At 38.1% G+C, this 14,315-nt stretch overlaps 1 protein-coding gene across 50 annotated transcripts in view; it reads left to right on the top strand.

The window, feature by feature from the left end:
• Positions 1-12,733, top strand: part of plekha5 (pleckstrin homology domain containing, family A member 5) — a 109,826-nt gene extending 97,093 nt beyond the window's left edge. For 10 of the 50 annotated variants that reach the window (XM_049474917.1, XM_049474919.1, XM_049474922.1 and 7 more), the window contains 12 exons: positions 241-342; positions 857-965; positions 2,030-2,073; positions 2,931-3,101; positions 5,457-5,577; positions 5,670-5,785; positions 6,400-6,591; positions 7,524-7,637; positions 7,736-7,827; positions 8,444-8,586; positions 9,716-9,794; positions 11,236-12,733. In XM_049474917.1, coding sequence (XP_049330874.1) covers positions 241-342; positions 857-965; positions 2,030-2,073; positions 2,931-3,101; positions 5,457-5,577; positions 5,670-5,785; positions 6,400-6,591; positions 7,524-7,637; positions 7,736-7,827; positions 8,444-8,586; positions 9,716-9,794; positions 11,236-11,263 — 1,311 coding nt within the window. In that variant the 3' untranslated portion in view covers positions 11,264-12,733. The other 40 variants (XM_049474923.1, XM_049474925.1, XM_049474928.1 and 37 more) reach the window with 32 other exon arrangements.
• Positions 12,734-14,315: the final 1,582 nt, after the last annotated feature.

Genomic DNA, 14,315 nt, shown 5'->3' on the forward strand with positions numbered 1-14,315 from the left:
CAGGATAATCAGTGATGATCTCAGGATAATCAGTGATGATCTCAGGATAATCAGTGATGATCTCAGGATAATCAGTGTGTTATTTATAAACTTCATTAAAGAGTTAAAGTGAAGAACAGAGTTCTGTAAGGAGTTCCTTTGGGTTAATGTGTTTAACTCCAGATGAAAGGAGAGTGAGTGCAGCAGGGTGTTTGTGTATAATAGTGAACATTGATGGTGAACAGTGTGATTAATGTGTAGGAGCTGGATCGGAGCTGGAGAGAGTATGATAAGCTGGAGGCTGATGTTACTCTGGCTAAGAGGAACCTGCTGGAGCAGCTGGAGGCTCTCGGGAGTCCACAGGTACAATTCTGAATTAAACTTCTGAATTCCTTAAATCATGAGTTAAAAGTAATTTATTATTATACCACAGTTAGTTCCGACCCTGCAATGTGATTGGCTGAGAGGTGTTCTATGTGTGCCGTTATCAGCCGGTAATGCACTGTAACCGAAGATCTCCTTATATTACTCCACCACATACAGGTAACCTAGCAGCGATGCAGCGCTTACAAACCGAACAGCACAGCTACAAACAGAGCAGCAATGGAACTATTTTAACTGGTGGAGTTTTTATAACCAAACAGATCCTATTTTCTCCTCCTCTTTAACTCTTTAAAGTGTTTTAATAAACAGTGATAATGGAACTGTGGTATAATCACAAAAATACACTAGAGATAGCACGAACATCAAGTGTATTATTGCTTAAATATGTGTGAGGTAATTAAATAAATAATAAAAATAATTTTAAAAAATGTGTGTGTGTGTGTTTGTGTGTGTGTGTGTGTGTGTGTGTGTGTGTGTGTGTGTTCACTCTCAGACGGAGCCGCCCAGTCAGCAGCACGTTCAGATTCAGAAGGAGTTGTGGAGAATTCAGGACGTGATGGAGGCGCTCGGTAAAAACAAGCCAAAGAGAAGCACAGAACCCAGTGAGCATCACACTGCCTCATCTGCATACTAACACACACACACACACTACACACACAAACACACACACTCACTACACACACACACACACACACACACAAACACACACACTACACACACACTACACACTATAAACACACACACACACACACACTACACACTATAAACACACACACACACACACACACACACACACTACACACACACTACACACTATAAACACACACACACACACACTACACACTATAAACACACACACACACACACACACACACACACTACACACTATAAACACACACACACACACACACTACACAGCGTTTATTTACAGCAGCAGCAGAAGCAGGTTTCAGTCCTGCAGTTTCTCACTTCACAGATTTCAGTATTATTCCTGCATCAGTACACAGTTAATATACATGATTAATTAATGATTATTTGCTGAATTAAAGTCATTAACACACAGATTCATACAGAACAGCTACAGAGACAGTGCCTTCAGGAACCCAGGAGTCATTGCTCTATGAATTATGTGTGTTTTTTAATGTTTTTTAATGTATTTTATAAAACATATAGAGTTTGTAATTTATATAATTGATATAAATTAGTAAACGACTTGGTCCAGTATAGTTCTGTAACTCCTGATCGCCAGCAAATACATGTAGAAAAATCCTGCAAATTAATAAATAGTCTAGAAAAAACGCTAGATAATATCGCTCTGGTTTACAGGAACACTAGCGGTTAGCTGCTAATGCTAATGCTGCTGCACCCAGCCTTAGTGTAAATCTGTAAATCTAAGCTTACTGTAAAATAAACTGAAGAGCTTTACTCACCCAAATAAACAGTTTTCAGGAGAGAAATCCATGTAGAGATTTAAGATTTACAGTTTTGTTTACTTAACTTAGCTTTACTTAACTTAGTTAACTTACTTAGTGAATCTACTGAAAACTGCAGTTTTTGTTTGACATTTGCAAAGTAATAATAAATAATGACATGAATGTTGCAGCAATATGGAGCTTTAAAAATCTGTGTAATGTTGAACCTCATGCTGAAACTCCTTTACCTGCAGGTTTTCCAGGAGCAAATCCAATCTCCAGCCTTCAGAAAAGTGAGGTGAGCTTCAGCTTCTCTTTAGCAGCACTAAACTCTAAACACATTTCAGTACAGATCTGAGGTTGTTCAGGTTTTTAAACATGCAGTTTAAAGTTCTGGAAATATATTTATATTTATGCTATTTGTTGAAATCTGTTGTGTAAAGAACATATGTAAATTATCAGTTCATCATTTCAGTAATATACCAAACCTTTTTACAAATTAACCCTTCAATCAAAGGCTTTATTTTTATTGGTTGTAGTTTTAGTATTAATAGTGTGTAATATTAAATTATAGAGTCTACAGCTAACTGTGCATGCTTATGATTATATGGTGAATTATTATTATTATTATTATTATTATTATTATTATTATTATTATTATTATTATTATTATTATTATCCTTTCACCTAGTTTTTAATTGTTTTGCCACAATAAGAGTAAGAATGTTTCATCAAGAATGGACCAATAGAAATGCTCCAAAATGTCTTAAGTCTTTTTATCTTCCTTACTCTCTATTATAAATTTGCTATGTGTGCAGATACAAGGCTTTTGTTCTGATTTTTTTCTTATATTTTTCCTGATTTTTTTCTGATATTTTTCCTGATTTTATCAGTATTTTCTGCTTGTATAGATCCACTACTAAATTAATACAAAGATTAATACAAAACTAAATAGTGTCCTATATAATGAACACATGCTGCTCAACCAAGTCAGCGTTTTTTTCAGTGTAAAGCACTGATAGAGCTGAGTCTCGGTTAGTGTTCTGGTTCTGGTTCTGGTGTTTAAATTGAATCTGTTTAAATACAGTTAAAGCGCGCTCCCCAGCTTCTCTATAATCTCAGCTGGTTTCAGTCGGATATTGTTTCGGTCTGTAGGAGTCCGACTCCGCCCCCCCGCGTCCTCCTCTCCCCCAGGTGTATGAGGGTGGTGATCGCCCGAGCGGGCACGCCCCGCCCTGCCCCGGCTCGGCCCCGCCCCCCACACCTCGCACCACCCCGCACCGGCCGGAGGACCGCAAAGCTGCCCAGAGAAACGGTGCCCACAGCGTAAGAGCTGCTGAACCCCCCCCCCCCCCCCCACATCATCATCTGTACAATCCCCACGTTACGTTCACATCCATCTTTAATTTAATTTATTTTAATACTGTAATACAGGGGTATCATTCGAGATCACTCGAGAAGACGTGATTTTGGATTGGATAGAGATTGGATGCATTTTTTTCTCCCAGCATCAGCATCACTGATTTTTGCTCCTTTTCAATTTATTTTTGTTTAAATATTTTAGCATTCATGTTTTTGTTTTATCAGAAACCTGATTCATCTTCACGTCTGCATGATGTTCACTTTATTTATTCCAACCATAAAACCCTTTTACACATCTGTTGGAGAGAGAGAGAGTGAGAGAGTGAGGGGGTGATGTAGTGGGGAGTGAGCTAATGAGTAAGGTAATACGTTTGGTAGTGAGTAAGGTAGTGGGTGTTAACAGCAGAATATTAACTGTGCCATTCTTAATGCAGGGTTTGGACTACAGGCTGTATAAGAGTGAGGTAGTATAGTGAGGTAGTGAGTGAGTGAGGTAGTGAGGTAGTGTAGTGATTATATTAAGTGTGATGTTTTCTCATGCAGGGTCCGGACTACAGGCTGTATAAGAGTGAGGTAGTATAGTGAGGTAGTGAGGTAGTGTGTGAGGTAGTGAGGTAGTGTAGTGATTATATTAAGCGTGCTGTTTCTCGTGCAGGGTCCGGACTACAGGGAGGTAGTGAGGTAGAGTAGTGAGGTAGAGTAGTGAGGTAGAGTAGTGAGGTAGAGTAGTGAGGTAGTGTGTGAGGTAGTGAGGTAGTGTAGTGATTATATTAACTGTGCCGGTTCCTCGTGCAGGGTCCGGACTACAGGCTGTATAAGAGTGAGGTAGAGTAGTGAGGTAGTGAGGTAGTGTGTGAGGTAGTGTGTGAGGTAGTGAGGTAGTATAGTGATTATATTAAGCGTGCCGTTTCCTCGTGCAGGGTCCGGACTACAGGCTGTATAAGAGTGAGGTAGTATAGTGAGGTAGTGTGTGAGGTAGTGTGTGAGGTAGTGTAGTGATTATATTTCTCGTGCAGGGTCCGGACTACAGGCTGTATAAGAGTGAGGTAGTGAGGTAGTGTAGTGAATGAGGTAGTGAGGTAGAGTAGTGAGGTAGAGTAGTGAGGTAGTATAGTGAGGTAGTGAGGTAGTGTGTGAGGTAGTGAGGTAGTGTAGTGATTATATTAACTGTGCCGGTTCCTCGTGCAGGGTCCGGACTACAGGCTGTATAAGAGTGAGGTAGAGTAGTGAGGTAGTGAGGTAGTGTGTGAGGTAGTGTGTGAGGTAGTGAGGTAGTATAGTGATTATATTAAGCGTGCCGTTTCCTCGTGCAGGGTCCGGACTACAGGCTGTATAAGAGTGAGGTAGTGAGGTAGTGTAGTGAATGAGGTAGTGAGGTAGTGTGTGAGGTAGTGAGGTAGTGTAGTGATTATATTAACTGTGCCGGTTCCTTGTGCAGGGTCCGGACTACAGGCTGTATAAGAGTGAGGTAGAGTAGTGAGGTAGAGTAGTGAGGTAGAGTAGTGAGGTAGTGTAGTGAGGTAGTGTAGTGAGGTAGTGTAGTTAGGTAGTGTGTGAGGTAGTGAGTGAGGTAGTGAGCTAGTATAGTGAGTGAGGTAGTGAGGTAGTATAGTGATTATATTAAGCGTGCTGTTCCTTGTGCAGGGTCCGGACTACAGGCTGTATAAGAGTGAGGTAGTGAGTGAGGTAGTGAGTGAGGTAGTGTGTGAGGTGTGTGAGGTAGTGAGGTAGTATAGTGATTATATTTCTCGTGCAGGGTCCGGACTACAGGCTGTATAAGAGTGAGGTAGAGTAGTGAGGTAGAGTAGTGAGGTAGTGTGTGAGGTAGTGAGGTAGTATAGTGATTATATTTCTCATGCAGGGTCCGGACTACAGGCTGTATAAGAGTGAGGTAGTGTAGTGAGGTAGTGAGTGAGGTAGTGTGTGAGGTAGTGTGTGAGGTAGTGAGGTAGTATAGTGATTATATTTCTCGTGCAGGGTCCGGACTACAGGCTGTATAAGAGTGAGGTAGTGAGTGAGGTAGTGTGTGAGGTGTGTGAGGTAGTGAGGTAGTATAGTGATTATATTTCTCGTGCAGGGTCCGGACTACAGGCTGTATAAGAGTGAGGTAGTGAGTGAGGTAGTGAGTGAGGTAGTGAGTGAGGTAGTGTGTGAGGTAGTGAGGTAGTATAGTGATTATATTTCTCGTGCAGGGTCCGGACTACAGGCTGTATAAGAGTGAGGTAGTGAGTGAGGTAGTGAGTGAGGTAGTGAGTGAGGTAGTGAGTGAGGTAGTGTGTGAGGTAGTGAGGTAGTATAGTGATTATATTTCTCGTGCAGGGTCCGGACTACAGGCTGTATAAGAGTGAGCCGGAGCTCACCACGGTGGCGGAGGTGGACGAGAGTAACGGGGAGGAGAAATCTGAACAGTCTGCTGATAAAGATCCTCCCGGTACTAAAGGTACTAAAGGTTCTCTCACACCTCCTCACTAATCTACACTCCAGAACCGTCTGATCCTCACTCTGATCCGTGCGTATCACTATTCCCGTTAGGAATGCCGTATCCTGTTGGGATCGTGAGCCCCAGGACTAAATCTCAGATGCCGGAGTCCTCCACCATCGCCTCGTACGTCACCCTGAGGAAGAACAAGAAACCTGACCCCAGAACAGTACGTTCACCTTCAGATACACCTATCACTTCCTGAAATTCACTGATTTTACTATTTAATATTTGAGTAAAATGAACATTGTTGTTTTATTCTATAAACTACAGACAACATTTCTCACAAATTACAAATAAAAATATTCTCATTTAGAGAATTTATTTACAGAAAATGAGAAATGACTGAAATAACAAAAAAGATGCAGAACTTTCAGACCTCAAATAATGCAAAGAAAACAAGTTCATATTCATAAAGTTTTAAGAGTTCAGAAATAATCAATATTTGGTGGAATAATCCTGGTTTTTAATCACAGTTTTTTTTCATGCATCTTAGCATCATGTTCTCCTCCACCAGTCTTACACACTGCTTTTGGATAACTTTATGCTGCTTTACTCCTGGTGCAAAAATTCAAGCAGTTCAGTTTGGTGGTTTGATGGTTTGTGATCATCCATCTTCCTCTTGATTATATTCCAGAGGTTTTTAATTTGGTAAAATCTAAGAAACTCGACATTTTTAAATAGTCTCTTATTACAGAGCTGTATGTATTGAGTGATTAATGAGTTATTAATTGATGGTGATTGGACGGTGAGTGTATATTAAAGGGGTGTGTTTGTGATCAGGACCGCCCCCACAGTGCGGTGGAGCACATGGTGGAGGGAGCTCGGCAGCGGATGAGTGTGGAGGAGCAGATGGAGAGAATCCGGCGGCACCAGCAGGGGGCGCTACGAGAGCGCGAGAGGAGGAGAGAGGAGGGAGCGCTCTCACACAGTCACTCCTTCACTAAAGACCATTCCTACTACTATACCCTGCAGGTACTTATACCACACACACACACACACACACACACACATACTGCATACACACACACACACACACACACAAACACTGCACACACACACACACACACTCACACTGCATACACACACACACACACACATACTGCATACACACACTCACACTGCACACACACACATACTGCATACACACACACACACACACACACAAACACTGCACACACATACTGCATACACACACTCACACTGCACACACACACATACTGCATACACACACACACACACACACACAAACACTGCACACACACACACACACACACACACTGCATACACACACACACACACACATACTGCATACACACACACACACACACATACTGCATACACACACACACTCACACTCACACTGCACACACACACACACACACACACACACACAAACACTGCACACACATACTGCATACACACACTCACACTGCACACACACACATACTGCATACACACACACACACACACACACAAACACTGCACACACACACACACACACACACACACTGCATACACACACACACACACACATACTGCATACACACACACACACACACATACTGCATACACACACACACTCACACTCACACTGCACACACACACACACACACACTCACACTGCACACACACACACACACACACACACACACACACACACACACACTTCCCTCACCATTTATCACACAGTCACTCCTTCACTAAAGATCATTCCTACTACTATACCCTGCAGGTACTTATACCACACTACCCTCCACGTACATGTCTGCGTGTACCTGTCTCACTGCGTGAACCTGTCTCACTGTGTGTACCTGTCTCACTGCGTGTACCTGTCTCACTGCGTGAACCTGTCTCACTGCGTGAACCTGTCTCACTGCGTGAACCTGTCTCACTGCGTGTATCAGACGTGCTCGAGGAGCTCGATGTCGGCAGCTGAAGAGCTGGAGGGCAGAAGGAAGGAGGTGTTACCTGTAGGAGAGGCGGAGCTAATGAGACGAGTGGCCACGCCTAAAGAAAAGGTAGAGCAGCACCGTCCCCCTGAGATCCTGAGATCCTGCAGTTATTATCTCAGGATGTAGAGGATGTGGTTTATTCAGGTTCTGCTGCTGTTTTTCAGGATCAGACTGAGATTCTGAAAGAGAGGAAAAGCCCAGAGATCCACCTGCTGAGATCACCTGACCACCTCACACCCCTCCCCACTGAAAACAGGTACTGAATGAACAAGTGTGTGAGCGAGCGTGAGCGTAATTGTGAGTTGCGTGAGTTGGCATGAGCAAGCTAGTGAGTGTGTTATTGTGAGCTGGCATTAGTGAACATGTGATTAATATGGGTTTTTGTGAGTGTGTGAGTGTGTGAGTGGACATTAGCATTAACGAGTGTGTGAGTGTAAGCGAGTGCGTGAGCAGCATGAGTGTGAACGAGTGCGTGATTTGGAGTGAGCGAGTGTGAGTTTTTTTGAGTGAGTGAGTGTGTGAGTAGGAGTGAGCGTGAGCGAGTGTGTGAGTGGGCATGAGTGTGAACTTGTGTATGAGTGTAAGCGAGTGTGTGAGTGGGCGTGAGCAGCATGAGCGCGAACTTGTGTGTGAACAGGTGTGTGATTTGGAGTGAGCGAGTGCGTGAGTAGGAGTGGGTGTGAGCGTGAGCGAGTGCATGGGTGAGTGTGTTTTTTAAAAAGTGAACGATTGCGTGAGCGTGCGTGAGTTTTTTTAAAGTGAGCGAGTATTTGAGTGGGCGTAAGCGTGAACGATTGCGTGAGTTTTTTGTGCGTGTGTTCATGCACGTGTGAGCACACGGCTGTTGTGTGCTGTAACTCCTGTGTGTTCAGTGTGCAGACAGCAGTAATGGTGCGAGTGGGAACGGAGGAGGAGGAGGAGGAGGAAGAGGAAAAGCTCTCTGATCAAAACCAAGATCAAATAATTAAAGACTCGTTTGATCTGACCCCCTCTAAACTCGGGACTCTGGTTTCAGGTGAGAGGAAGCACGTGTGCACTACTGGTGAAACAGACTTGCGTTTTAGTGAAACATGAAAACGAGTGTGAACATCATAAAAACAACAGGCTTACAGAAGCTCTCCTCAGCACCGCCGTCCTGAAATTAAATGTAAAAATAGTGATTTGTTTGCACGAGTAACTCTATGCCCCAATCACTAACATTATAAGACAGTTTGGAGCTTCGGCTAAAAGCTCTGTATTTGTGGATTCTGTGGGAGAACAGAGGTGGAGGATTTTCTACAGAACTTTATACTCGTTTTTATGTTTCACTAAATGATAAAACACATCCTCAGCTGTCCTGCCTATATAAGAGAATTTTACTACCAAAACAGAACAAAGAAAAAAAACGTCATTTTTGGGGAAAAAAAAAACAGGGAATATATATATATTTTTTTTTATCACATCTTAAAATCAAACACTGAATTTAATAAATATATAGCGAGATATATTTCCCTTATTGTGCTAAAACCTTTAAACAGTTTTACTCTGTCTGGATATATAAAACCAAGTGTACGCCTCAAATATGAATGCTAAATATATGCTAAAGTGGAAATAAAAGCCCAAAAACCAACCAACCAATCATTCATTACAACTTTTATTTCACACCAGATTTGTACTTTATTAACAGTTTAAAACATGCAGAAGTTTGGGCTCAGTAATTAAAACATCTGTTAAAAATGTAAAATCTGTACAGAGTAAAAGATGACGTGATTTCCAGAAGAAAAAAATATGTCTCTTTTTTATTTTAACCAAAATGACACTTTTTTTTCCATCTTTTACTATTTTAATTTGCACTAATATGAAACAGACGCTGTTGTTCTGCTCATTTGAGGTCTGTGTCTCGTGCTTAAAATGCAGAGAATAATATTTTATTTATATTTAGTCTTTAAATCTGTTTAAACTCAGACTGTGTGTGTTTTATAAGGTGTTTCCTGTTTATATTCACTCTGTATTTTAAGCATCTGTCTCCTGATTGGTGCGTTTGTTTGTGTAATTGTACGTTTGTGTGACGTGTGTAATTAACGTGTGTAATTAACGTGTGTAATTAACGTGTGTAATTAACGTGTGTGTGTGTTTGTGGACTTGCTGTGTTTAATGGTCTGCAGTGAACAGCCTGTCCAGTCCTCCAGCGTCTCCCGGCTCGTCTCCTCCGTGTCCTCAGCTCCCCGACGGATCACACTTCATGTGTGTGTAGTGAAGAATCAGTACAGTAAGAGTTCACCATCAGAATCACTCCTTTAAACTCAGCAGCATAAAGTTATCCAAAAGCAGTGTGTAAGACTGGTGGAGGAGAACATGATGCCAAGATGCATGAAAAAAAAACTGTGATTAAAAACCAACCAGGATTATTCCACCAAATATTGATTATTTCTGAACTCTTAAAACTTTATGAATATGAACTTGATTGTTTTCTTTGTATTATTTGAGGTCTGAAAGTTCTGCATCTTTTTTTTTTGTTATTTCAGACATTTCTCATTTTCTGTAAATAAATGCTCAAAATATACATATATATATATATATCAAGACGTGACCGTTTCTATAACAGAGGAAAAAAATGCAGCAGTAATTATTATTTTCTTATTTAGGAAAATGATTATCTACAGAAGTCCATGACCAATTCTAACCTTCCATATTTAACCCAGTAATCCGATCAGATTTGGAAACACAATTAGAAATAATAACAGATAAGCATGTTGTGTTTTATGTTTTATAATTGATTACAAAAGCTGCTTCTTCCTGATACTAAACTATAAAATACTGTCCAAAAGACTGTAAATATCAGTAAATATAAAAAATGATTTGGGGAAACGCAGCTTACTTATAAATCTTGCATATTTTAACACTCATGCATTTATAACCTGTATAATCATTAATAACAGATCATGAGATTCACAAATTCACTATTCAAACTAACTGTTCATAATTCAGTATAATGAGAAAAATGATGTTTTAAGATTTTATTTAGGGCTAAAAATGCCCTAAATACCTTCTGTTACACCTTTTACATAAAAACACTGCTTAGCATGACATGTTGCTAACAGCTAACAGCCTGAGGCTAATCGTTTCATGTTTCATCAATCTGCTGATGCTTAAACTTATGAACCTATTTATATTTCACTATATTCCTGCATTTATATGATCTAAAGCATCATGAGATTTTTTTTACTAAAGATAATACAAACAAACCAGAAGACTATTTAAAGAACAAACTAGAACTTTTTTTTTTTTTTTAAATGAAAAGTATTATTATCAGGATATCTGTACATAAACTGAATCTGTGGGTCATGCAGCAGGACAACGACCCAAAGCACAAAGTTGTGGTTCTACCAAAGGAAAGTTATGTAATATTCCTCAATAATAAAAAGAGCAGGTATAATATTTTAGTCTAATTTGTTTAACTTGTTTTTTTTATCCACTTTTAGGGCTTGTTTTTAAAAAAAAATCTGATGATGTTTTAAATAAAATATTTATGCAGAAATATAGAAAATTTTAAAGGTTTTTCAAACTTTCAACCAATACTGTACAAATACAACAAATATATGTATAAATGTTGTTTTCTCAGTTTTTGTGTGTTTTGTTAAAAATAGATTTAAAAATCTGTATTTTTTCTCTCCTCTGTTCTCAGATCAGCCACTGACATCACTGAACATTAGCATATGAAGGAAGTTCTGCTGCAGCTCTACACTGTTTAATATTCACTGATCTGAGATCTGTTCCTCCTCTCCACACTGAAGAGTCCCTGATCCTTATTTATAAACTGATTTATTTCTGTTCTGGTTTTGGATCCTGATACAGAGTTTTATTCTGTGTTTCAGTCGGAGAGAGAGAAGAAGCTCTGCTTTACAGATATAAAAATATATACCTTTAATTATTAAATACACTGAAATCCAACCGTTCAGTACAGAATAATAATCCCTCAATCCCTCTCTTAATCTCTCTCTCTTTCTCAATCTCTTCAAGTCTCTCTTTTTCTTTCTCTCTCTCTCTCTCTCTCTCTCAATCTCTTCTCATCTCTCTTTTCTTGTCTGTCTCTCTCTTAATCTCTCCTCTCGCTCTCTATCTCTTGTCTTTCTTTCTTAATTTCTTCTTGTCTCTCTCTCTTTTAATCTCTTGTTTCTCTTAATCTCTTTTTTCTCTCTTAATCTCTTCTGGTCTCTCTCTCTCTCTCTCTCTCTCTCTCTATCTCTCTCTCTATCTCTCTCTCTATCTCTCGCTTTTTTATTATTTATCCTCCTCTTTTAGCAGTTTTTATCAGTTATTAAACACTCCAGATTTTAGCAGGACTGTTGCACTGTATAAACCCTCACTGAGATTAATCTGTATTAATCTGATATTAATCTGTATTAATATGATATTAATCTGTATTAATATCTGATATTAATCTGTATTAATATGATATTAATCTGTATTAATATCTGATATTAATCTGTATTAATATGATATTAATCTGTATTAATCTGATATTAATCTGTATTAATCTGATATTAATCTGTATTAATATGATATTAATCTGTATTAATATGATATTAATCTGTATTAATATCTGATATTAATCTGTATTAATATGATATTAATCTGTATTAATATGATATTAATCTGTATTAATATGATATTAATCTGTATTAATCTGATATTAATCTGTATTAATATGATATTAATCTGTATTAATATGATATTAATCTGTATTAATATGATATTAAAGCGGTACGGTGTAAAGGGCGAGTTTTAACGCTGCTGATGAGAGAAAGTGTTATTTTGGTTTTTAGTATAAATCTATAAATCTGTAAATGTTGGAGAAACCCCTGCAGCACTGTTTCCTCACTCATGAATGTTTTGGCTTACATTTTATTTTTGTAAGGCTGAGAAATATTTAATTAGAGTATAAAGAGAGTATTACAGGTTTAGTCGGGATTCAGATCTAGAGGAATTATAGCACATGTATAAGTAAAAAAGCAATAAGCAGGTTTTGGTGTTAACATTACTGTAGAAAATGTAAAAATCATATTGTATATAATGTACACCATAAAATACGCAGAGCAGAAACTATAAAAGGTTATTAGAGTCAATATGCAAATCTCATCTGTTTTATATCATGTGAAATAAATGTTGATGTTCATATAAACGCTGGTTGTGTATCTGGTTATTATTTCCAGTGTTACATTAACTTTCTCTATTATTATTATTTATTTTATTATTATTTATTATAATAGCGGTGCTGATATTCAGTTTATATTGAATAATAAAAAAATAATGTTCTCTCTGCAATATGCAAATTATATTTCTTATAAAGTGTATTTAACATCCCTGTGTCTGAACTTCAGCCCTCAATCACTAAATACTAATCTTCCTAAAATATGCTTAAATTATTTAAACAGAGAGTCTAAACTGGAAGAACCTTGGTAAAACAAAACCTTGTATCACCAAAAACTACAGTATTTTAAAGAGTTTTGTTGGTCTGTTCATTATAAAAGTATTAAATATGTTTTTACATTCAAAAATATCATTTTAAAAATCTGAGACTATAATTTCTGGACTATTTTATCTTAAATTTGTGTTTTACAGAATATATTTACTGAAGTATAATCTACACTGTGTGAAGAAAGACTTTCAATAAAAAGAAAATTTTTACTGTTGTTTTTCTGTTTTTCATTGAAATAATCATTTTTTTCCGGAGAGAAGCTGAACTACACTTTTCACATGAAATTAAAATAAAATTGCTTTGTTATTTTTTTTTATTTTTCATGTTTTTGGAATCTGAACCACAACCTGCTGCTCCTCCTGGCTGCTGTTCTTCAGAGGACCCGGATTGCGCCACCTGCTGGAGCAGATAGAGAACTGCAGGAATAAAATTCAGCTGTTCTTACTGTTTTTAACCCTTTCAGACCTGAATTATGTTCCACTATAAGATTAATGCTGTTTTCTATCTGTAATACAAATGGCGGCTAAGGTAACAGCATGAGAACACTGAGCACATTCTAGTAATTTTCCCAAAATTTGTATTTTAAAATAAAAGAATAAGAATAAACAGAAAAACTAATGAGGGAACTTAATTCTGATCTTCCCCATCTTTCCCAGCTGATGATGTCACTTCCTGTTGTAGATGTAACTTCCTGTTGTAGAATGTTCCAGATGTTTCAGATGATCAGGGTAATGTGTTACTGTAACAGGGACACCTAAAATGTGTATTTTAACTTTTATTACTATTTTGGATTTATTATGAAAAAATATGTATTATTTAAGCATAGATGGGCTTTGGAGTCACACAACAATACAAAAAAATAATGACATCTCTGAAGGATTTTAATAATTGAAATTTCATGGTAAAGTTTTTAGTCAGAGAGTGGGGGAGGGGGGCAGGTAACAAAAGCTATTTTTTGTGTGTTTTAAGTAGTTAAAATTAGTAGTTTAAATTACATATCTTACTTTTACAATTACGTCAATTAGGTACAAGACACTATGCATAATAATAAAATGTATTTTAAAGTTATTTTGTGTGCACATTTATACATGTACCCGCTTAGTGTAATATGCTATATAATGTATGTGTAATATAAATTAATACATGATTCATTATAAAAATGATCGAAGGGACTCTTATTTTGCTCAGTTGCTCCATAGGAACCGGTTGGTTTTGGCGCCCTCTAGTGTGCATGAACTAGTTTTACTCCTCTCTACATCATTATTCCCATTTTTCTATTTTAAAAT

The sequence above is a fragment of the Astyanax mexicanus genome, chromosome 2 (assembly GCF_023375975.1).
Source record: "Astyanax mexicanus isolate ESR-SI-001 chromosome 2, AstMex3_surface, whole genome shotgun sequence".
Lineage (NCBI taxonomy): Eukaryota > Metazoa > Chordata > Actinopteri > Characiformes > Acestrorhamphidae > Astyanax > Astyanax mexicanus.